This window comes from Rhinatrema bivittatum, chromosome 1 (genome assembly GCF_901001135.1).
Source record: "Rhinatrema bivittatum chromosome 1, aRhiBiv1.1, whole genome shotgun sequence".
NCBI lineage: Eukaryota > Metazoa > Chordata > Amphibia > Gymnophiona > Rhinatrematidae > Rhinatrema > Rhinatrema bivittatum.
Window position 1 is genome coordinate 839,065,685 of NC_042615.1, and position 25,879 is coordinate 839,091,563.

Here is a 25,879-nt window from a genome sequence, read left to right on the forward strand (position 1 = left end):
GGATAGGGCCCTATCCAATATGGAACAATATGCCTTTAGAAATCAGACTGCAAAGAAACATCAAACCTTCAGAAAAAGTTTAAAAACCTGGCTATTTAAGCAAGCATACCACAAAGAGAATTGAGAGGAGAACCCAGGGAAATGTTGGTAGTGGTCAGTCAAACTCCCACACACACACACACTTTTTTTCTTAATGCGTGTGCGTCTCTTTTTTATATTCTAATTCCTTTCCTTTTTTTATTTTTTAAACAACAAAGAACTAGAGTTAAGTAGTACTATATCTTATAGCTGAGACATAGAAAACTGGACATGACTTATAACACCCACCAAATAATATTTATTATGATACTATCTTACAGTATTTTGATGGCACCTGTTTAATTGTTAGAATTCTAGACACTTTATATCACATATAGTTATGTGCCCTATTGTGAACCGTTGTGATGGTACCCGCTCAACGCCGGTATAGAAAAGATTGTAAACAAATAAATAAATAAAATGGATCTTTGCAGTTGATTTTGCTACACACCTGTTGGATTGAGTATTATGTATAACCATATGTGGGGGAGGTATAGCACTAGAGAGTTCTTGGATCCATGTGATGAATCAATCAAGAGAAATGAAACCTTGCAGCAGGTGTTTTCATCTTTTTTTTTTTTTAATTTTATTTTTTGCATGGATAAACAAATAGCAACAATCATTCAAGCCTGCATTCATAGATGAATTATTCAGTGAATATAATCACAAACAGTAAAACAGCATACATAACAACATCCAACAGACGCTGATTCTATTTTCACCTTTCACTCACAGATGCTTAAACAGAGGTGACAGTCCCCCGATAGGGACCGTGTTTTGCACATGGGCAGTGTCATGCCCAGATGTTCTATCAGGAGGAAACGCCAAAAAGGGGTGCCTTGCGGGGGGTGATTCACAAGTGATAAAAACTTCCAAGTGCAGCAATTTAATACTCGCACAAGTTCCAAAAGAGGTAACTTAAGTTCACTCGACTTGCTGACCAAAACTAATCAGGAAGGGGAGCTCTGAGGAACGATGGCGTCTCCGCAGGGCCCATTTTTCTTGATTGATTTATCACAAGGATCGGAGAACTCTCTAGCGCTATACCTCCCCCCTATATGGTTATCCGCTCATTATCTCCACTTCCTATTGGCGGGTGAGTATTGTGAGTCATGTCATGTGTAGTGACTAGCGTGCACCCATAGATCAGTGAGAGGGAGAGCAGCCGGGGACGGCCCCCTCACACTATGCAGTATTGGATGCTGCAGATTACACGCACGTAGCCATATTATATGTTGTACATATGCAATATATGAATTATTTTAATAAATAACTTATTCAGTACTGCTTAATAGCAAGCAAAAATAACAGACATCTCCATTTCTGGCAAGGCCCAGCTGCTTTCAGGATTGTGTGAGTGAAGATGCTGGTAATGTAACAAAGCTGCTGCTGCTGTCCCTCACACCGCCTCTCCCAGTACAATCTGGGAAGGATTGCCGGAGAACTCAAGTTTTATATAAAAAGTCGTGGGGAGGTTCTGTCACACCTCTACTTTCAGTTTCGGTCGCAAGGCACGCAGCTCTCTGTTCAGGGCTCTCAGTTCATCCTTTGTCTGGGGACTCAGCTGATCATTGCCATACAGCCTGCAAGAGAAAGAGAGTTGTTAGAAAGGACTCATCCCAGAACATCAAACGTCAACAATAATGAGGCGCGTTCACTTAACCCTGCTAATGTTAACATGGGTTAATGTGCACATTAATTGCTGTGGCCCCGTTATTACCAATGGGACTGACTCAGTACCTAACGTGCATTTCCTGTGTTAATGTTAGTGCAAGCTACTGAGCTTCAAGGAAATGCCTCAGAGAGAAGAGAGCAGAGCTGAGGGCTTTTTGGACGGGCTACATGAGTCCCCGGTGGTATTATCACATTCACTACACTGTCTGCTTCCCAACTAAGGCTCCGATTTCTACTTCAGAAACGTTTTCAGTTTGGGATACTCTCTATTTCCTCATCATTACTGTTATTAGCTGTCAGAAGTGTGTTCCCCTAGTATATATAACCCAACAACCAATGAGAACCCAAATATCATCACATCCCACAAATTATATATAAACATGAAAAATGTTTATATTGAATATTAGAGAACCTGTTTTGAATATTAGAGAACCTGTTTTTATTAATGCCCTTAGTATTTGTATTACCCTAGTTATGGCAGAGCCAGTCAAATCTTACTCTGTCTCCATCTGCTGGTGCGGAGGCAAAACCCAGACAGAGCAAGATTTGACTGGCTCTGCCATATATACTAGGGTGCCACCCACAGTCTGCCAGTATTAAGTAATGTCAAAGCAGAATGATTCCCAAACAAACTAACTATATACAGATTTCAAAATCTGAACATGGATCACTGACCCCAACAATAAACCAGACCCATTAAAAGAGGGCAAAAAATGGAAGAAAACCGCAGATCAGAGGAAAACAAAGCAGAAGTATGCACTCAGTGGGCGGGACGCTGGACTGATCCTTGGTACTACAGGACCGAAAATTATCAAAGGTAAGACCTAATTTTCTTTTCCCTGTACGTACCGAATCAATCCAGACTCCTGGGATGTACCAGAGCTTGCACTTACGTGGGGTGGGATCCAGAGAGGCCCACTTTTAACACACCTGCTCCGAAATTTCCCCCCTTCTGATCCTGGACATCTAGTCTGTAATGTCGCGCCAAAGTATGCAAAGGCTTCCAAGTTGCTGCCCTGCAAATCTCCTGATGACACTTAGCTCAGTAAGCTGCCTGAGAGCGTGTGGAATGTGACTTAAGCCCGACCGGTGAGGGCTGACCACAAAGCAAATAGGCAGAATTTATGGCGTCTTTCAGCCACTGGGCGATCGTGGGCTTGGATGCCATATTACCCTGCTTTGGACCATTCCAGAGAACAAAGATGATCCGAGATTCTAAAATTGTCGGCAACTTCCAGAGAATGCAGCAGCGCCCTGTGGACACCCAGCTTTCTCAAATCCTTGGAAAGAGGATCCGACCTATCCAGATTGGAAAACGAGGGGAGTTCCACCGACTGATTCAAATGAAAGGAGGAAACTACCTTCGGAAGAAAAGAGGTACCATTCGTAAACTAACCCCAGAATCAGAAATCCTCAAGAAGTGTTCCCGGCATGACAACGTCTGTATTTCAGAAACTCGACGGAATTGCCACCAGAAATCCACTTTCAACGTAAGGTCTTTCAGAGTAGCTGTCTTCAACAGCTCAAAAGGGAGCGCACACAAAGCCTTGAGAACCACATTCAAATTCCAGGATGGACAAGGAGAACTCACCGGTGGACGTAAATGCCTTGCCCCTTCAAGAAAAGGAGAAACATCAGGGTGCGCAGCCAAAGGTACCCCCAGATGGGCCCGCGTAAGCAGCCTAAAGCCACCACCTATACTCTCAAGGAACTACAGGACAAGCCCTTCGCTAACCTCGCCTGAATGAAAACCTAGGATATCTGACCCGGATGCCCGGGTGGGAATAATACCCTTATCAATGCACCATGACTCAAAAACCTTCCAGACACGCACCTAAGACAGAGAAGTCAAGACTGCGAGATCTTAGCAGAGTAGTCACTACCGCGTCAGAGTAGCCTTTGTTCCTTAGACGCTGCCTCTCAAATGCCATGCCGCTAGACAAAAACGATCGACCTGGTCGAAACAGATGGGCTCCTGATGAAGCAAGTTCGAGAAACCACAGCGGAATCTCCACTGCGAGATTGACCAGATCCGCAAACCACGGCTGGCGAGGCCATTCTCGGTAAACACCAGGATCACATCTGCCGGGTGATACTCCAATCACTGGAGCACTTTGCCGATAAGAGGGCAAGGGAGGAAACACATAAAGGAAGATGGTAGTTGGCCATGGAAGAAGCAGAGCGTCCATGCCCCCAGCCCCTGTGTTCCTGTGACGCACAAAGAAACGTGGATCCTTGGCATTCTGGAACGTTGCCATCAGATCCATGCAAGGCGTGCCCCATCTGTTGCAGATGAGTTGAAAAGGCTCCGTCTTCCAGTTCCCACTTTCCGGGATCGAGCCGATTTCTACTTAGAAGATCCGCGGGCCCGTTGTCGACACCCGCTATGTGGGACACGGATATGCGGAGCAGGTTCCACTCTGCCCACCCGATTAACAAGCGAGCTTCCATCGCCACCAGATGACTCTTAGTTTCTCCCTGCCGTTTGATGTAAGCCACCATGGTCGCATTGTTGGATAGCCCTCTGTCCGACTTACACTGGACCAAAGGGAGGAAGTCTTTCGATGCCAGTCAAACTGCTCTGGTCTCCAGACGACTGATTGACCACCGAGACTCCTCTGGAGACCAGAGCCCCTGCTCTGACTTCAGAAAAACAAACCGCTCCCCAACCAGAAACGCTGGCATCCGTGGTGACTACCGTCCATTCCGGAACCATTAAGGGAACGCCACACGTCAGATTGTCCGAGCAAAGCCATCAATCCAGACTGGACTGAGTGGACTCCGATAACGGCAGGAGGTGATAGAACTGTTCGGAAACTGGACTCCACAGTTATAAAGACGTTTTATTGATGTTTGTTCTAATTTCTTAAAGTAAGGGACGCCTTCATCTTCTTCGTCAATAAAACGTCTTTATAACTGTGGACCCGGCACGGACACAGTAGAATTTTCTCCCACAGTTCCTGAAGCAGGCAACGTTTTGCCGAAACATGGCCAATGTCGGGCAGGTGGATCTGCACCCATAAGAAGCAGTAAGGGTGGCAGCCTAGATAAGTACATGAAAAAAGAAAAAATGGTTGGATGGGTCGGAAAGACAGCCAGGGAGAAGTGAAATAAGAATAAAAACAAAAAAATGGACACACTTAAAATATAAAAAATAAATAGCAATTAATAAAGAGTAAAATACAGGGCTATTAAGAGGGACAATTACAAAGTGGTTGTCCTTAAACGTAGCCATCGCACATAACCACCGAGCAAGGATTTCCCTTGAAGTGTGGGTGTTGGAGACTGATGCAATTAATAGCAGAGGCCATTCCCTAAGTAAACTTGATTAATAGCAGTTAATGGACTTCTCCTCCAAGAACTTAACCAATCCTTTTTTAAACCCAGCTACACTAACTGCACTAACCACATCCTCTGGCAACAAATTCCAGAGTTTGTGTGTTGAGTGAAAAAGAACTTTCTCCGATTAGTCTTAAATGTGCTCCTTGCTAACTTAATGGAATGCCCCCTAGTCCTTCTATTATCCGAAAGTGTAAATAACCGATTCACATCTACTCGTTCAAGACCTCTCATGATCTTAAAGAACTCTATCATATCCCCCTCAGCTGTCTCTTCTCCAGGCTGAAAAGTCCTAACCTCTTTAATCTTCCTCATAGGGGAGCTGTTCCATCCCGTTTATCATTTTGGTTGCACTTCTCTGTACATTCTCCATTGCAACTATATCTTTTTGGAGATATGGCGACCACAATTGTACATATTCAAGGTGCGGTCTCACTATGGAACGATACAGAGGCATTATGACATTTTCCATTTTATTAATCATTCCCTTACTAATAATTCCTAACATTCTGTTTGCTTTTTTGACTGCTGCAGCACACTGAGCCAACGATTTCAATGTGTTATCCACTATGACACCTAGATCTCTTTCTTGGGTAGTAGCTCCTAATATGGAACCTAACATTGTGTAACTATAGCATGGGTTATTTTTCCCTATATGCATCATCTTGTACTTATCCACATTAAGTTTCATCTGCCATTTGCATGCCAAATTTTCCAGTCTCACAAGGTCCTCCTGCAATTTGTCACAATCCGCTTGTGATTTAACTATTCTGAATAATTTTGTATCATCTGCAAATTTGATTACCTCACTCTTCGTATTCCTTTCCAGATCATTTATAAATATATTGAACAGTAAGGGTCCCAGTACAGATCCCTGAGGCACTCCACTGCCCACTCCCTTCCACTGAGAAAATTGTCCATTTAATCCTACTCTCTGTTTCCTGTCTTTTAGCCAGTTTGCAATCCACGAAAGGACATTGCCACCTATCCCATGACAATTCACCTTTCCTAGAAGCCTCTCATGAAGAACTTTGTCAAATGCCTTCTGAAAATCCAAATACACTACATCTACCGGTTCATCTTTATCTACATGTTTATTAACTCCTTCAAAAAAGTGAAGCAGATTTGTGAGGCAAGACTTGCCCTGGGTAAAGCCATGCTGACTTTGTTCCATTAAACCATGCCTTTCTATATATTCTGTGATTTTGATATTTAGAACACTTTCCACTACTTTTCCCAGCACTGAAATCAGGCTAACTGGTCTGTAGTTTCCCGGATCCCCCCTGGAGCCCTTTTTAAATATTGGAGTTACATTAGCCACCCTCCAGTCTTTAGGTACAATGGATGATTTTAATGATAGGTTACAAATTTTTGCTAATAGGTCTGAAATTCCATTTTTTAGTTCCTTCAGACCCTGGTGTGTATACCATCTGGTCCAGGTGATTTACTACTGTTCAGTTTGTCAACCAGACCTACCATATCTTCTAGGTTCACCGTGATTTTGTTCATTCAACTGAATCATTACCCATGAAAACCTTCTCCAGAACGGGTACCTCCCCAACAACCTCTTCAGTAAACACGGAAAGAACAGTGGTCTCTAGTGAAGATGTGCTGGCCGTCGGAGTGAGGAAACTCACCCCAAGAAGAGATTTGGGCAACATTCTCTCCACCAAGCTTGTTGTTGCCCAGGTAGAGTATCCATCAAGCTCTCTCTCTCTCTCTCTCTCTCTCTCGGCCCGTAGCGCACAACATAACGCGAATGAAAGTGTTGTAGCTATTAGCCGCGATAGGAGCCGCGCTAACACTGCGGCTGTTTCGCGGCACACGATAACTGTTTTCCGTTTTACATATGCTCCGCCCCAACTCCGCCCCCCACAAAACCTCAATAAACAACACTAAAAGAAAATATTACAGCAAAAAAATCAAAAACTACTCAAACAACCCAAAGACTCTGTTCAACATAGTAAAAAATCTAACATCAGACGACAACACCACTAACACAAACTCAAACAATAATCTAAGCCAAGATCTAGCACCTTTTTTAAAAAAGAAAATCAGCAAAATCTCCAAAAATATAACCAAAACTCCCCCACAAAACATACAACTAAACAACAAAGACATAACTCCATTGTCCTCATTTCAATCTTTATCATAAGAACATAAGAAATTGCCATGCTGGGTCAGACCAAGGGTCCATCAAGCCCAGCATCCTGTTTCCAACAGAGGCCAAAACCAGGCCACAAGAACCTGGCAATTACCCAAACACTAAGAAGAACCCATGCTACTGATGCAATTAATAGCAGTGGCTATTCCCTAAGTATAATTGATTAATAGCCATTAATGGACTTCTCCTCCAAGAACTTATCCAAACCTTTTTTAAACACAGCTATACTAACTGCACTAACCACATCCTCTGGCAACAAATTCCAGAGCTTTATTGTGCGTTGAGTGAAAAAGAATTTTCTCCAATTAGTCTTAAATGTGCTACTTGCTAACTTCATGGAGTGCCCCCTAGTCCTTCTATTATTCAAAAGTGTAAATAACCGAGCCACATCTACTCGTTCAAGACCTCTCATGATCTTAAAGACCTCTATCATATCCCCCCTCAGCCGTCTCTTCTCCAAGCTGAACAGCCCTAACCTCTTCAGCCTTTCCTCATAGGGGAGCTGTTCCATCCCCCTTGTCATTTTGGTTGCCCTTCTCTGTACATTCTCCATTGCAACTATATATTTTTTGAGATGCGGCGACCAGAATTGTACACAGTATTCAAGGTGCGGTCTCACCATGGAGCGATATAGAGGCATTATGACATTTTCCGTTCTAATAACCATTCCCTTCCTAATAATCCCTAACATTCTATTTGCTTTTTTGATTGCTGCAGCACACTGAGCCGGCGATTTTAAAGTTTTATCCACTATGATGCCTAGATCTTTTTCCTGGGTGGTAGCTCCCAATATGGAACCTAACATCGTGTAACTACAGCAAGGGTTATTTTTCCCTATATGCAACACCTTGCATTTGTCCACATTAAATTTCATCTGCCATTTGGATGCCCAATCCTCCAGTCTTGCAAGGTCCTCCTGTAATGAATCACAGTCTGCCTGTGATTAAACTACTCTGAATACTTCTGTATCATCCGCAAGTTTGATAACCTCACTCGTCGTATTCCTTTCCAGATCATTTATATATATATATTGAAAAGCACCGGTCCAAGTACAGATCCCTGAGGCACTCCACTGTTTACACTTTTCCACTGAGAAAATTGACCATTTAATCCTACTCTGTTTCCTGTCTTTTAACCAGTTTGTAATCCACGAAAGGATATCGCCTCCTATCCCATGACTTTTTAGTTTTCGTAGAAGCCTCTCATGAGGGACTTTGTCAAACGCCTTCTGAAAATCCAAATACACTACATCTACCAGTTCCCCTTTATCCACATGTTTATTAACCCCTTCAAAAAAATGAAGCAGATTTGTTAGGCAAGACTTCCCTTGGGTAAATCCATGTTGACTGTGTCCCATTAAATCTTGTCTTTCTATATGTTTCTATATGTTCTAGACTTATCCAATACTAGTAATTCAAGTTCCTCGAGGTGTAAAGCCCTGGTACGTAACTGGACAGATTCCGTGGTTAGAGAGATATGGCCAGGAAGCGGCTCTCCATATATAGAGGCAATACACAAGGAAGGGTCAAGCAAATGGGTTTTTATACCCAAGAGTTGCACAAGGTCTTTTAGAATAAAATTACCTCCTGCTCTGGAGTCTACCAGAGCAAGAACCGGGATGGCCCAGGAGTCCCAAATTAATGTGACTGGAACTGAGAATTGAGGGGCCAGAGAAGTTGCACCCAAGTTCAGGACTCCTACTGAACCCGGGCCCAGGAGTTTCCCGGATGGATTGGACAATTCTGTAGATGGTGGCTTGGTGCTCCGCAATACAGACACAAGCCGGTTTTTCTTCACCGGAGGCATTCTTCTGGTGTCAGTCGCCCTCGACCCAACTTCATAGGTTCCTCCGCCTTAACCACTCTATTGTCACTAGGAGTAGGGATAGTAACGGGTGGTGAGTAGGAGCAAACCCGCGAGGGCCTCTTGGGCATCCGACTCTCAAGATGATGGTCAATTCAGCCTGTCAAATCTATAAGGTCCTCCAAGGAGGAAGGGAGATCCCGTGCTGCCAGCTAATCTTTTAATTGTGAGGAGAGACCATCCAGTTAGATAGCTCGAAGGTAGTCTTCTTGCCAAGTGAGCTCGGTAGCCAAAGTCCAAAACTCATTGATATAATCGAAGAGGCTTTGTTGTTCTTGACGAAGGTGTAGTAAACTGGTGCTTGCTACAGCATGCCGCCCTGGGACATCAAAGGCCATCTGAAAACAGCCACAAATTGAGCCAGTTCCTTCAACAGGGAAGGCTTTGGCCTGGGCCTCCCACAAGGGGGAGGCCCAGGCCAAAGCTTTCCCCTCAAGGCGAGATAAGATGAACGTGACTTTTGTTATGTAATCCTGGAAGACAGAGGGCTACAGAGCAAACTGCATTGGTTTATGAACCTTCTGCAAAGTTTGTAGTCACCATTAAAATGTGGGGGCGTTGGAAATGCCAACAGGGCTCGTGGCGACGATGGAGGTGGCTGTGGAAGAGAAGGAGCTGAGTCATTGGTAAATGCATCAAGCCGGGCATGAAGACGGTCCATGGAGAAGGCCAGTGCCTCAAGGAACTGCTACTGTTCTTGTACTTTGGATGCCAGGCTTGGGATGGCCTGGAAGGAACTCGGCTCCACTGAGTCCATGGCCTTTGCAACCTGTTGCGTTGGAGGTAGGCCCTTGGGCTGAGGTGGGGTTAACGCAACCCATAGGCAAGTCCTATGGGTCCCCACCGTCAGCAGGTGAAGTGGGCTGGAGCTAGAGGCCACTGGAGCTTCACCTATACCAGCCCACGTTCTCCTCAGGTTGAGTCTTTGGGTGCCGGGGCCGGCAGGACTTAGGCGGGCCTCGAGGTAGCTGGAGATAGAAGGTGGTTCAGCCCAGAGACAGCAGCCAGTAGATGGCGTACTTCTAACCCAGATGGGATTCAGTACGGGAACTCGGGCACCAGGGAACGAGAAGAAACTGAAGGTACCCGAGCAATGATATGCCTGAGCCTTAGCAGTCCACGTCCAGAGGATAGGGACAGAGGCGTCACTTGTTAGGCAAGAATCAAAGCTGGGGCAAGTGGAAGTTATAGCAAGCAATGAAGAACTCTGGACTCAAAAAATCTATAGCATAGTCATTCGTAGCAATGGTCAGGGCACGGAGATAGCAGGCGTAGTCAGGCGAAGCAATGGTCAGGGCATGGGGATAGCAGGCGTAGTCAGGCAATGCAATGGTCAGGGCTTGGAGAAGGCAAGCGTGGTTAGATGTAGCAGTGGTCAAGGCTTGGAGAAGGCAGGCGTGGTCAGATGTAGCATTAGTCAAGGTTTGGAGAAGGCAGGCATGGTCAGACGTAGCAATGGCCAAGGCTTGGAGAAGGCAGACGTGGTCAGGCGTAGCGAAGATCAAAACCAGGAATTCAATCTAAGACACAGACGAGACGAACGAAGGGAGCAGGAACCAGGAACCAAACAGGAACACGGAGCAAGATAATCCAAAGTAGCAACGAGTACTCGGAGTACGAGGAGACCTGTTGCAAAGGCAACGCTACGGAGCAAGGCCTGAGCATATATATGCTGAAGGATATGACGTCAGCATCTGGGTCCACGGCCAGGTTCCTGCCACAGGCCCTTTAAAGGAATCACCGATTCGCGCGCATGTGCCTAGAGAGGGGCACAGCGCTGCTGGTGGTGTCTTTCCGTGGACTGCGCGGTGAGGCCCAACGAATGGAGGCATCCTGGCTTAAGGTCCAAGGCAACGTGGCAGGGCCGGAGGCGCAGCCGGGAGCCTGAGGTCGGGACTGGCGTCCCACCGCCGCCAGCGACAGAGAGCTGGAGGCTGGAATCAGTTTAGAAAGGTGAGAGGTGCATAGAAGTTAGTGCCCCCTGATGTAAATTTATGGTAATGAAGGCATTAGCTATTACCCCTCATGCAGAGAGGTTCGCTGGCTTATATCTGGTTTCCTAAGCACTGGAAATTTAACTCCTAATCTGAGATGGAGTGAAGTTTCCAGGGCTAATGTTAGTCTACTGTTGTTAGCTGGAGTTCCGGAGCCGGGACGCATAGTTGGGATTTGTGTATGCACAAAGCAGGTTTTTTACGCATAAAACATTTATGCACACAAAACTGTTTATATGCACATCAATCATGGGGTCAAGCAACGGCTATTTTCCGCCAGTTAAAATATGCATGCAGTCTATGCAAAAGACTGAGTGCACATTTTTACTCGGGCGTGTGTGTGTGCAAACCATTCGCTTACTGTATTGGCAGTTAAATGTCCTTATACCATGCAGGCTAAAGGTCTGTCTGCTGAATTTCAGTGCATGTCATCTTGCATCAGGCCCCTGGAGAGGTGAGCTGTGCTCATGCTCGCTGTTACATTCTGGACAGGTACTGCCCAGGGCAGACTCACAATTACTCACGTTATCACCCTCAGACGAGAGCAGTTTCGGATCAGCGCAGTCAGGAGGGGCAGGGATTGGCTGCTGAAGGAGTTTTTGCACAGATCCAGGTTTCTGAAGATCTGGTTGGAGCTGAGAGCGGTGCTGAGATCCTGGAGACAGCAATCGGTCAGATTATTTTCTCGCAGCCTGAGAAAAGAGAAGGAAAAGGGCTGGATATGAAAGTCATGGACACCTTGGTGCCTCTCTCTTTTGTGGGAGCTCAATTATCAGGCAGGAAGGGAGGAAGGACACTCATTATCTCAGTCCAGCAGTCTCAGTCTCAGCCTGTAAACCAGAGCTTTCCAAACTTTTCATGTTGGTGACACACTTTTTAGACAAACATAATTTCGGGACACAGTAATTCAGTCTATTAGCAAACCACAGGTTAAAGGTTAAACGAACGAAATGTATTTCGACAATTTATGTATGTTTCCTTAAATATATACATAATAAAATGTTTCATGACACAACCTATCTTGTGAAAACCTCTAATTTATATTAAAAATATATAATAAGAACATAAGAAAATGCCATACTGGGTCAGACCAAGGGTCCATCAAGCCCAGCATCCTGTTTCCAACAGTGGCCAATCCAGGCCATAAGAACCTGGCAAGTACCCAAAAACTAAGTCTATTCCATGTAACCATTGCTAATGGCAGTGGCTATTCTCTAAGTGAACTTAATAGCAGGTAATGGACTTCTCCTCCAAGAACTTATCCAATCCTTTTTTAAACACAGCTACACTAACTGCACGAACCACATCCTCTGGCAACAAATTCCAGAGTTTAATTGTGCGTTGAGTAAAAAAGAACTTTCTCCGATTAGTTTTAAAAGTGCCCCATGCTAACTTCATGGAGTGCCCCCTAGTCTTTCTACTATCCGAAAGAGTAAATAACCGATTCACATCTACCCGTTCTAGACCTCTCATGATTTTAAACACCTCTATCATATCCCCCCTCAGTCGTCTCTTCTCCAAGCTGAAAAGTCCTAACCACTTTAGTCTTTCCTCATAGGGGAGTTGTTCCATTCCCCTTATCATTTTGGTAACCCTTCTCTGTACCTTCTCCATCGCAATTATATCTTTTTTGAGATGCGGCGACCAGAATTGTACACAGTATTCAAGGTGCGGTCTCACCATGGAGCGATACAGAGGCATTATGACATTTTCCATTTTATTAACCATTCCCATTAACCCACGTCGAGGTTCCAACAGATTGCCAAGTCCATGGACCCGGCAGAGGCCTCCACCCGACAGGTCATACCAGGCCTTCCTCAGAAAATTCTAGAACAGCAGAAGGTCCTTGAGTCCCTCGCTTCGGCAGTGGACCGCCTCAGCCAGCGCCTGGATTGCACAATACAACAGGGGGCATCCACTTCTCCCTCTGGGAATCTTTCCTCTCCCTTGCCTTACGCACAGCCGGTCCTACCGCTCCCGGCTCCTCCATGCTTCGCCAGGAACCCCCCAGCTGTGTCGTGGCTTTGTCAACTAGTGCCACAATCACTTTTGTCTGCAGTCCGCTCTCTTCCCCATGGACCTCACCATGACCACCTTCATTCTCTCCCTTTTGGAGGGTAAGGCCCTGGCCTGGGCCTCCCCGCTTTGGGAGTGAGCCAATCCAGTCCTACAGAATCTTCAAGCATTCCTTTCACTGTTTTGGACTATCTTTGATGACCCCGGACAGCAGACGGTCTCCAGTAACACCTTGCTGCACTTGCGTCAGGGATCCCGTTCCCTGACGACTATGTAATCCAGTTTCGTACTTTGGCGTCCGAACTTCATTGGGGCGAGGACTGTCTGCGCTCAATTTTCCTGGATGATCTAACCTCTCGGATAAAGGATGAATTGGCGGCCCGCAAGCTACTCTCTTCTTTGGACGCCTTGATTGACCTGGCCAGCTGTATTGACCGCCGGCTCTAGGAGAGGTGGTTCGCCTTCTCCCAAACCAGTGCATGCTGCCACCAGGGATATTCCTGAGTAACCCATGCAGTTGGGCCACAGTCATTTGACTCCCATGGAGCCGTGGTCACACATCGCCATGGATTTTGTGGTAGACCTTCCACCCTCTGATGGCAAAACAGTCATCTGGATGATAGTTTATTTATTTATTTATTTATTTTTAACTTTTCTATACTGACGTTCCTGTAAAAGATACAAATCACATCGGTTTACAATGCAACTGCAACATTCGCTCAGGGGCGATACAAAGAACAGGGGAGACAATTAACCGTGGAACAGGGTCATAACAGTTGGAGCAACTCTTTGTCCAGTACATCTTCCGCCTCCATGGCCTCCCCCAGCATATAGTCTCGGACCATGGGACACAATTTATGGCCAATTTTTGGAGGGCCCTTTGTAAAAAATTCAATATTTCGCTAGACTTCACCACGACCTATCACCCACAAGCAAATGGACAAGCAAAGAGGACCCATCATACCCTTAAACAGTTCCTTCGCAGTTATGTCAATGCCCGACAGAACGATTGGGCATCCCTCTTACCCTGGGCAGAATTTGCTTTAAATTCTCATGTCTCCTCAGCCACCAAGATGTCCCATTTCCACCTTGTATATGGCCGACAGCCTCTTCCTCTGCTGCCAGTACCATTGTCGGTACCATCCCCAGCGGCTCAGCTAAAAGCCCAGAAGCTACACCTTCTTTGGAAAGATACCCAACGGCTCCTACAAGAGGCCAGTTGCAAAGCCAAGAAGATGGTGGATACCCACCGAAGACCGACGCCTCAATTCAGGCCAAATGAAAAGGTCTAGCTCAGCACTCAAAATATCTGCCTTAAACTCTCTTCCATGCGCCTAGCTCCACGATATATTGGGCCATTCCCAGTCCTCCAATGCTTGAGACCTGTCACATACAAGCTTCACCTGCTCCCATCACTCTGGATCCATAACGCTTTTCATGTCTCACTCATGAAACCCTTGGTGCTCTCCTGGACCACCAGCAAACAACCTGAACCACAGCCAGTAGCCTCAGACGACGATGCCACCTACCAAGTTCGTGATGAACTGGACATAAGGAAGCGAGGCCGAAGAAGGGAATATCTTCTCGCTTGGGAGGGTTTTGGCCCAGAGGAGAACTCCTGGGAACCCACCAGCATCCTGGATAAGAGTCTACTTCTACAATTCCACACTTCTCATCCCAAGAAGCCAAAACCCCCTGGAGGGGTGCCTAGGAGGGGGGGGGGGGGGTACTGTTATACTCTCGGCCCATGCTGGTCCCTCCTCCGGCACTGTTCCCTGAAGCCAGAGGGCCTCCTTCGCTTCTGGACGATGACTGGTGCAGGCCTCCCAGATGACTGGTACAGGCCTCCCAGCATGCAGGACGCTGCCAGTGCTGTCCCCGTCCAATTCCTGTCTTAGGCGCATGCGCACCTTTGGCAAAGATTTAAAGGGCCCGTGGCAGGAAGACACCACCGGCCCTTCCAGCTCCTACTCCTTTTCCCTCAGATGGATCTCCCTGGCTTTGATTTTGGACCAGACCACGCATCTTCCTTGCCACCTGCCTTGGACTTCGAATCGGACTTCACGCTTCTTGCTCGCCGCCTGCCCTGGACTTTGGATCGGACTTCACGCTTCTTGCTCGCCGCCTGCCCTGGACTTTGGATCGGACTTCACGCTTCTTGCTCACCGTCTGCCCCGGGCTTCGGATCGGATCACACGCCTCCTGCTTGCTTCCAGCCCAGGACTTCAGATTGTTACTCGTCGGAACTTCGTCACAAGGGCCCACCTAAGCCCAGCCGGCCCCCGGAACCCAAGGGCTCAACTTGCGGGGACTGGGATTGGTAGTGGTGAAGCCTCAGCCAATCAGCCCTGTCGTCCGTCAGCCTCGCCTCCTGACATTGGGAACCTGTGGTGGGTCTTCCTCTCTGGTGGTGACAATGTCAACTCAGGCCAAGGGTTCATAATCCACGTCGAGGTTCCAACACATAGCCTGTGTGGTTTCTGCGTTTAGCCGGTTATTGTGTATCGGGCGCGTACCGACTCACCTCAGCGCACGTATGTCTAAGCGGTTGGTTGTGTGCAAAGTTATGCACGTATTTGTGTGCATGTTAGGTGCACTGAAGGCTGGCCTGCACCGCATGTACCGACAGCCGAAGGGGGAAAATGGTGCTGCACCAAACTGCACGCAAGATGGAGCCACTGCGGATCGCCACATGGAGAGTCAACCGAGCCGAAAATGGGGCTTAGCCCATCAGAGGGGCCACTCAACCTGCTTGGAACACTCTTCTCTCGTCCGAATGGAGATCGGGAACGAAGTCGCTCCGGCGTGCCGAGCAAGGAGCCCGGAGGAAATACTTACTGAAGCCCTTCCACGTCTCTGGATCGGAGGAGTTCTTCTCTCTACTTACCTGGTCTCAGCACTTATCAGCTGAGTACAGAGACGGTCTCTGGCTGCAGGGGGGAGAGGGCTTTGGCCTTCACCACTGCGCTCGGCTTCAGCATCCGCTGCCTTTCAGCTGCTTCAGCAGCTAAGTCCACACCAGGAACCAGCTACCGGACCAAGGCTCACCTCTGAGGGATCTCGTAAATCACCACTGGGGGAGGGACTCTTAGGTATCACCGTAGGAGAGTGGGGCTCAATCTTCCTTTAAAGTGAAGGTAAAAAATGTCTTTCTTTGATTAGTGCTGCAATCCCGCTAACACCATGCTAGTGTGAGGATAGCATCTGCATCTGCTAAGAGATGGAGAGATAGAGCTGAGGTCACTACAGGGGTATATCTAGGGTGACATCAGCTTTGAAACCTGACTCTGTCTCCCATCTGCTAGCACAGGAACACATAACCCACTGGCTACACGCTAGGAAACTGAAATGTCATTTTTTAGTTCCTTCAGAACTCTGGGGTGTATACCATCCGGTCCAGGTGATTTACTACTCTTCAGTTTGTCAATCAGGCCTACCACATCTTCTAGGTTCACTGTGATTTGGTTTGGTTCATCTGAATCATTACCCATGAAAACCTTCTCCATTACGGGTATCTCCCCAACATCCTCTTCAGTAAACACCGAAGCAAAGAAATCATTTAATCTTTCCGCGATGGCCTTATCTTCTCTAAGTGCCTCTTTAACCCCTCTAGCATCTAACGGTCCAACTGACTCCCTCGCAGGCTTTCTGCTTTGAATATATTTTAAAAAGTTTTTACTGTGAGTTTTTGCCTCTACAGCCAACTTCTTTTCAAATTCTCTCTTCGAATGTCTTATCAATGTTTTACACTTAACTTTATTCTATTTTCTTCTGTTGGATCCTTCTTCCAGTTTTTGCAGACAAAAACTGAAATGGAAACCCCAAGAAACCAGACTTTGTATACAGTATAAAAGTGGAAAACTAGAAACAGATATTCATTTCCTTCTATGCTTCGGCCAAGACCCCATCATCTTTCCTGTGGGGGATTTTATCTTATAGCTGTCAAGCTCCCACCATTGTTCTTGAGGAGAGTGAGGGTTCAATACCCAGAAGAACAGCAGGAGCTTGGTGGCCTCAACTTAACTACTCCCACGCCTCCCTTGTGGTATTTTGCTTCTCCCAGTCCAGCACCAGTATCCCCGACTCCCTCCCACTGCCGGTCAACCTCAATCTCCTTCCCTAAAGCCGGTCTCCCCCACCCCAAGCAGCAGGTAGCCTCCAGCCAAGGACCCCCCACCTTCCTCCAATCATAGGGCTCCAGCCTCAGACCCCCCAGCAGACTCCCTAAGCAAGCCAATAACTTATCTGCCTGTTGCGGGAATGCTGCTCCCTGCAGCCCCATGCGCTGGAGTCACGAGACATGCAGATCAGTGTAAGAATAGAAGCAGCTACACGGGGGCATGTATTCTCCCACCAATACCTTATCTGCCTGTTGCGGGAATGCTGCTCCCTGCAGCCCCATGCGCTGGAGTCACGAGACATGCAGATCAGTGTAAGAATAGAAGCAGCTACACGGGGGCATGTATTCTCCCACCAATACCTTATCTGCCTGTTGCGGGAATGCTGCTCCCTGCAGCCCCATGCGCTGGAGTCACGAGACATGCAGATCCGTGTAAGAATAGAAGCAGCCACACGGGGGCATGTATTCTCCCACCAATACCTTATCTGCCTGTTGTGGGAATGCTGCTCCCTGCAGCCCCATGCGCTGGACTCACGAGACATGCAGATCAGTGTAAGAATAGAAGCAGCCACACGGGTGCATGTATTCTCCCACCAATACCTTATCTGCCTGTTGCGGGAATGCTGCTCCGTGCAGCCCCATGCGCTGGACTCACGAGACATGCAGATCAGTGTAAGAATAGAAGCAGCCACACGGGGGCATGTATTCTCCCACCAATAGCTTATCTGCCTGTTGCGGGAATGCTGCTCCCTGCAGCCCCATGCGCTGGACTCACGAGACATGCAGATCCGTGTAAGAATAGAAGCAGCCACACGGGGGCATGTATTCTCCCACCAATACCTTATCTGCCTGTTGCGGGAATGCTGCTCCCTGCAGCCCCATGCGCTGGAGTCACGAGACATGCAGATCCGTGTAAGAATAGAAGCAGCCACACAGGGGCATGTATTCTCCCACCAATACCTTATCTGCCTGTTGCGGGAATGCTGCTCCGTGCAGCCCCATGCGCTGGACTCACGAGACATGCAGATCAGTGTAAGAATAGAAGCAGCCACACGGGGGCATGTATTCTCCCACCAATACCTTATCTGCCTGTTGCGGGAATGCTGCTCCTGCAGCCCCATGCGCTGGACTCACGAGACATGCAGATCAGTGTAAGAATAGAAGCAGCCACACGGGGGCATGTATTCTCCCACCAATACCTTATCTGCCTGTTGTGGGAATGCTGCTCCCTGCAGCCCCATGCGCTGGAGTCACAAGACATGCAGATCAGTGTAAGAATAGAAGCAGCCACACGGGTGCATGTATTCTCCCACCAATACCTTATCTGCCTGTTGTGGGAATGCTGCTCCCTGCAGCCCCATGCGCTGGACTCACGAGACATGCAGATCAGTGTAAGAATAGAAGCAGCCACACGGGGGCATGTATTCTCCCACCAATAGCTTATCTGCCTGTTGCGGGAATGCTGCTCCCTGCAGCCCCATGCGCTGGACTCACAAGACATGCAGATCCGTGTAAGAATAGAAGCAGCCACACGGGGGCATGTATTCTCCCACCAATAGCTTATCTGCCTGTTGCGGGAATGCTGCTCCCTGCAGCCCCATGCGCTGGACTCACAAGACATGCAGATCAGTGTAAGAATAGAAGCAGCCACACGGGGGCATGTATTCTCCCACCAATACCTTATCTGCCTGTTGCGGGAATGCTGCTCCCTGCAGCCCCATGCGCTGGAGTCACGAGACATGCAGATCCGTGTAAGAATAGAAGCAGCCACACGGGGGCATGTATTCTCCCACCAATACCTTATCTGCCTGTTGCGGGAATGCTGCTCCGTGCAGCCCCATGCGCTGGACTCACGAGACATGCAGATCAGTGTAAGAATAGAAGCAGCCACACGGGGGCATGTATTCTCCCACCAATACCTTATCTGCCTGTTGCGGGAATGCTGCTCCTGCAGCCCCATGCGCTGGACTCACGAGACATGCAGATCAGTGTAAGAATAGAAGCAGCCACATGGGGGCATGTATTCTCCCACCAATACCTTATCTGCCTGTTGTGGGAATGCTGCTCCCTGCAGCCCCATGCGCTGGACTCACGAGACATGCAGATCAGTGTAAGAATAGAAGCAGCCACACGGGGGCATGTATTCTCCCACCAATACCTTATCTGCCTGTTGCGGGAATGCTGCTCCCTGCAGCCCCATGCGCTGGAGTCACGAGACATGCAGATCAGTGTAAGAATAGAAGCAGCCACACGGGGGCATGTATTCTCCCACCAATACCTTATCTGCCTGTTGCGGGAATGCTGTTCCCTGCAGCCCCATGCGCTGGAGTCACGAGACATGCAGATCAGTGTAAGAATAGAAGCAGCCACACGGGGGCATGTATTCTCCCACCAATACCTTATCTGCCTGTTGTGGGAATGCTGCTCCCTGCAGCCCCATGCGCTGGACTCACAAGACATGCAGATCAGTGTAAGAACAGAAGCAGCCACACGGGTGCATGTATTCTCCCACCAATACCTTATCTGCCTGTTGTGGGAATGCTGCTCCCTGCAGCCCCATGCGCTGGACTCACAAGACATGCAGATCAGTGTAAGAATAGAAGCAGCCACACGGGGGCATGTATTCTCCCACCAATACCTTATCTGCCTGTTGTGGGAATGCTGCTCCCTGCAGCCCCATGCGCTGGAGTCACAAGACATGCAGATCAGTGTAAGAATAGAAGCAGCCACACGGGTGCATGTATTCTCCCACCAATACCTTATCTGCCTGTTGCGGGAATGCTGCTCCCTGCAGCCCCATGCGCTGGACTCACAAGACATGCAGATCAGTGTAAGAATAGAAGCAGCCACACGGGGGCATGTATTCTCCCACCAATACCTTATCTGCCTGTTGCGGGAATGCTGCTCCCTGCAGCCCCATGCGCTGGACTCACAAGACATGCAGATCAGTGTAAGAATAGAAGCAGCCACACAGGTGCATGTATTCTCCCACCAATACCTTATCTGCCTGTTACGGGAATGCTGCTCCCTGCAGCCCCATGCGCTGGAGTCACAAGACATGCAGATCAGTGTAAGAATAGACGCAGCCACACGGGTGCATGTATTCTCCCACCAATACCTTATCTGCCTGTTGTGGGAATGCTGCTCCCTGCAGCCCCATGCGCTGGAGTCACGAGACATGCAGATCCGTGTAAGAACAGAAGCAGCCACACGGGGGCATGTATTCTCCCAGCAATACCTTATCTGCCTGTTGTGGGAATGCTGCTCCCTGCAGCCCCATGCGCTGGAGTCACGAGACATGCAGATCAGTGTAAGAATAGAAGCAGCCACACGGGGGCATGTATTTTCCCACCAATACCTTATCTGCCTGTTGTGGGAATGCTGCTCCCTGCAGCCCCATGCGCTGGACTCACAAGACATGCAGATCAGTGTAAGAATAGAAGCAGCCACACGGGGGCATGTATTCTCCCACCAATACCTTATCTGCCTGTTGCGGGGAATGCTGCTCCTGCAGCCCCATGCGCTGGAGTCACGAGACATGCAGATCCGTGTAAGAATAGAAGCAGCCACACGGGGGCATGTATTCTCCCACCAATACCTTATCTGCCTGTTGCTGGAATGCTGCTCCCTGCAGCCCCATGCGCTGGACTCACAAGACATGCAGATCAGTGTAAGAATAGAAGCAGCCACACGGGGGCATGTATTCTCCCACCAATACCTTATCTGCCTGTTGCGGGAATGCTGCTCCCTGCAGCCCCATGCGCTGGAGTCACGAGACATGCAGATCCGTGTAAGAATAGAAGCAGCCACACGGGGGCATGTATTCTCCCACCAATACCTTATCTGCCTGTTGCGGGAATGCTGCTCCTGCAGCCCCATGCGCTGGACTCACAAGACATGCAGATCAGTGTAAGAATAGAAGCAGCCACAAGGGGACATGTATTTTCCCACCAATACCTTATCTGCCTGTTGCGGGAATGCTGCTCCCTGCAGTCCCATGCGCTGGACTCACGAGACATGCAGATCAGTGTAAGAATAGAAGCAGCCACACGGGTGCATGTATTCTCCCACCAATACCTTATCTGCCTGTTGCGGGAATGCTGCTCCCTGCAGCCGCATGCGCTGGAGTCACGAGACATGCAGATCAGTGTAAGAACAGAAGCAGCCACACGGCTGCATGTATTCTCCCACCAATACCTTATCTGCCTGTTGCGGGAATGCTGCTCCCTGCAGCCCCATGCGCTGGACTCACAAGACATGCAGATCAGTGTAAGAATAGAAGCAGCCACACGGGTGCATGTATTCTCCCACCAATACCTTATCTGCCTGTTGCGGGAATGCTGCTCCCTGCAGCCCCATGCGCTGGACTCACGAGACATGCAGATCCCTGTAAGAATAGAAGCAGCCACACGGGTGCATGTATTTTCCCACCAATACCTTATCTGCCTGTTGCGGGAATGCTGCTCCCTGCAGCCCCATGTGCTGGACTCACAAGACATGCAGATCAGTGTAAGAATAGAAGCAGCCACACGGGTGCATGTATTCTCCCACCAATACCTTATCTGCCTGTTGCGGGAATGCTGCTCCTGCAGCCCCATGCGCTGGACTCACAAGACATGCAGATCAGTGTAAGAACAGAAGCAGCCACACGGGTGCATGTATTCTCCCACCAATACCTTATCTGCCTGTTGCGGGAATGCTGCTCCCTGCAGCCCCATGCGCTGGACTCACGAGACATGCAGATCAGTGTAAGAATAGAAGCAGCCACACGGGGGCATGTATTTTCCCACCAATACCTTATCTGCCTGTTGCGGGAATGCTGCTCCTGCAGCCCCATGCGCTGGACTCACAAGACATGCAGATCAGTGTAAGAATAGAAGCAGCTACACGGGGGCATGTATTCTCCCACCAATACCTTATCTGCCTGTTGCGGGAATGCTGCTCCCTGCAGCCCCATGCGCTGGAGTCACGAGACATGCAGATCCGTGTAAGAATAGAAGCAGCCACACGGGGGCATGTATTCTCCCACCAATACCTTATCTGCCTGTTGCGGGAATGCTGCTCCTGCAGCCCCATGCGCTGGACTCACAAGACATGCAGATCAGTGTAAGAATAGAAGCAGCCACTCGGGGGCATGTATTTTCCCACCAATACCTTATCTGCCTGTTGCGGGAATGCTGCTTCCTGCAGTCCCATGCGCTGGACTCACGAGACATGCAGATCAGTGTAAGAATAGAAGCAGCCACACGGGTGCATTTATTCTCCCACCAATACCTTATCTGCCTGTTGCGGGAATGCTGCTCCCTGCAGCCCCATGCGCTGGAGTCACGAGACATGCAGATCAGTGTAAGAACAGAAGCAGCCACACGGGTGCATGTATTCTCCCACCAATACCTTATCTGCCTGTTGCGGGAATGCTGCTCCCTGCAGCCCCATGCGCTGGACTCACAAGACATGCAGATCAGTGTAAGAATAGAAGCAGCCACACGGGGGCATGTATTCTCCCACCAATACCTTATCTGCCTGTTGCGGGAATGCTGCTCCCTGCAGCCCCATGCGCTGGACTCACGAGACATGCAGATCCCTGTAAGAATAGAAGCAGCCACACGGGTGCATGTATTTTCCCACCAATACCTTATCTGCCTGTTGCGGGAATGCTGCTCCCTGCAGCCCCATGTGCTGGACTCACAAGACATGCAGATCAGTGTAAGAATAGAAGCAGCCACACGGGTGCATGTATTCTCCCACCAATACCTTATCTGCCTGTTGCGGGAATGCTGCTCCTGCAGCCCCATGCGCTGGACTCACAAGACATGCAGATCAGTGTAAGAACAGAAGCAGCCACACGGGTGCATGTATTCTCCCACCAATACCTTATCTGCCTGTTGCGGGAATGCTGCTCCCTGCAGCCCCATGCGCTGGACTCACAAGACATGCAGATCAGTGTAAGAATAGAAGCAGCCACACGGGGGCATGTATTCTCCCACCAATACCTTATCTGCCTGTTGCGGGAATGCTGCTCCCTGCAGCCCCATGCGCTGGACTCACAAGACATGCAGATCAGTGTAAGAATAGAAGCAGCCACACGGGTGCATGTATTTTCCCACCAATACCTTATCTGCCTGTTGCGGGAATGCTGCTCCCTGCAGTCCCATGCGCTGGAGTCACGAGACATGCAGATCAGTGTAAGAATAGAAGCAGCCACACGGGGGCATGTATTCTCCCACCAATACCTTATCTGCCTGTTGCGGGAATGCTGCTCCCTGCAGCCCCATGCGCTGGACTCACAAGACATGCAGATCAGTGTAAGAATAGAAGCAGCCACACGGGTGCATGTATTTTCCCACCAATACCTTATCTGCCTGTTGCGGGAATGCTGCTCCCTGCAGTCCCATGCGCTGGAGTCACGAGACATGCAGATCAGTGTAAGAATAGAAGCAGCCACACGGGTGCATGTATTTTCCCACCAATACCTTATCTGCCTGTTGCGGGAATGCTGCTCCCTGCAGCCCCATGCGCTGGACTCACGAGACATGCAGATCCCTGTAAGAATAGAAGCAGCCACACGGGTGCATGTATTCTCCCACCAATACCTTATCTGCCTGTTGTGGGAATGCTGCTCCCTGCAGCCCCATGCGCTGGAGTCACGAGACATGCAGATCAGTGTAAGAATAGAAGCAGCCACACGGGGGCATGTATTTTCCTACCAAACTGAACAACATGTGAGACCAGTGCTACATATGCATCACGGCTGCAGCATTTCCGGGAGGATGGTGAGGCCTGGATGCAGGTCGCCCACCCTGTTCTGATGCCTACCCCTGAATGTTCTGCAGGTTCCTTATTGCCCTAGCAAAGATCCTGAGCAGACATGAGCTGTGGTGTTACCTACAGAAAGGTTTACAGCAGAGCTTTCCAAAGTGTGTGTCGCGACACTTTAGTGTGTTGCCTGCAGTGTGCCGGTGTGTCGCGCAAGCCCGGTGCACGTGACACACCGGCAAGTGGGAACCTCATCCCACTGGCGGCTGAGCAGTGAAGTTTCACTGGGCTGGGCGAGACACACAGCAGGAAGATCGGCAGGGCCGTGGTGGAGCTTACGTCACCACGGCTTGAAGAAAAAGGTCACGCAGGTGCTACACCTCCTTCCTGCCCACGCGGCCCCGGAAGATAAATGTTGCCGGAGCCGCACGGGCAGGAAGGAGGAGGAGCGTCAGCCACGTGCAGAAGAGGAGCAGCGGGCTGAGAGAAGGAGGAGGCCCGGTAGCAGGGTCCCCACCGCGGATTGGCCCGCGAAGAAGAGGGACGCCGCTGGCACGGATCGGCCCGCGAAGACCAGGGCCGCTGCAGAGCCCATCTTGCAGCGACCCGTGAAGAGGAGCCCAGAGGTAAGAGAGAGGCTGAGGGCCCGTAGAGTGCGTGTATGAGATGAGTTGAGAGATTGTGTGCGTGTATGAGATGAGTTGAGAGATTGTGTGCGGGAGTGAGGACCTGAATGTTTGCAGAGACAGCATGTGAGAGCCTGGGTGTGTGTGAGAGAGACAGCATGTGCCAGTGAGAGCCTGTGTGTATGAATGATTGTATGAGAGAGAGCATGTGACAGTGAGAGTCTGTACTTGAGCAAGACAGCAAGTGGGAGTGAGAGAGAGCCTGGGTGTGTGACAGTCAGACAGCATGTGCAAGAGAGAGACTGTTTATGAATGATTGTATGAGAGAGAGCATGTGAGAGCCTGTGTGTGTATGTGTGTGTGTGTGTGAGAGAGAGAAAGCATGTGAGAATGAGAACCTGACTGTATGTTTGAGGGAAGAATATAGATGGAGAGAAAAGAAATAGAAAAAAAAGACAATATGAAAGGAATTGGCAAAAAAATAAGAAAGGGGAGGTGGAACAAAAAAGCCTGTGACCAACCGATAGAAAACTAAGATCAGACAGCAAAGGTAAAAAAAAAAAAATTACGTTTTAATGATTGGCACATGTAATCTTTGGTAATGTGCAAGAGTAGCACTTTCTCTACGGATCTCACAATGTACGAGATCAGCATGGAGGAAGTGGAAACCCACGGGGCCTACACAGCGGAGGCAGCAGAATGGGCTTCAGTGTCAGTAGCAGCAATCGGCACCTCCCCAAAAGCCACGCGGCAGCAGTGACAGTGGCAGCAGAGGAATGAGAGAGGCTCTGAGGTTGCTGGCAAAAGAGAGGGGGGTCTGCCTTTAGTGTGTGTATGTGTATGGATGGGAGTCTGCCTGGGGGTGTATGTGTGAGAATAGCTGCCTGCCTGTGTGTGGTGTGTGTGTATGAGAATGAATGGGTGTCTTCCTGGGGGGGTATGTATGTGTGAGAATAGGTGCCTGCCTGTGTGTGGTGTGTGTGTATGAGAATGAATGGGTGTCTTCCTGGGGGTGTATGTGTGAGAATATGTGCCTGCCTGTGTGTGGTGTGTGTGCATGAGAATGAATGGGTGTCTTCCTGGGGGTGTGTGTGTGAGAATAGGTGCCTGCCTGTGTGTGGTGTGTGTGTATGAGAATGAATGGATGTCTTCCTGGGGGTGTGTGTGTGAGAATAGGTGCCTGCCTGTGTGTGGTGTGTGTGTATGAGAATGAATGGGTGTCTTCCTGGGGGTGTGTGTGTGAGAATAG

General features: G+C 49.0%; 1 protein-coding gene across 2 annotated transcripts in view; it reads right to left on the reverse strand.

Moving 5' to 3' along the window:
* Positions 1-647: 647 nt before the first annotated feature.
* The window catches only part of LOC115079764 (NACHT, LRR and PYD domains-containing protein 3-like), a 150,489-nt gene continuing 125,257 nt past the window's right edge, over positions 648-25,879 (reverse strand). For both annotated transcript variants that reach the window (XM_029583613.1, XM_029583605.1), the window contains 2 exons: positions 11,637-11,804; positions 648-1,661 (listed from right to left, as the gene is read on the reverse strand). In XM_029583613.1, coding sequence (XP_029439473.1) covers positions 1,559-1,661; positions 11,637-11,804 — 271 coding nt within the window. In that variant the 3' untranslated portion in view covers positions 648-1,558. The remainder of the gene's footprint in view (positions 1,662-11,636; positions 11,805-25,879) is intronic.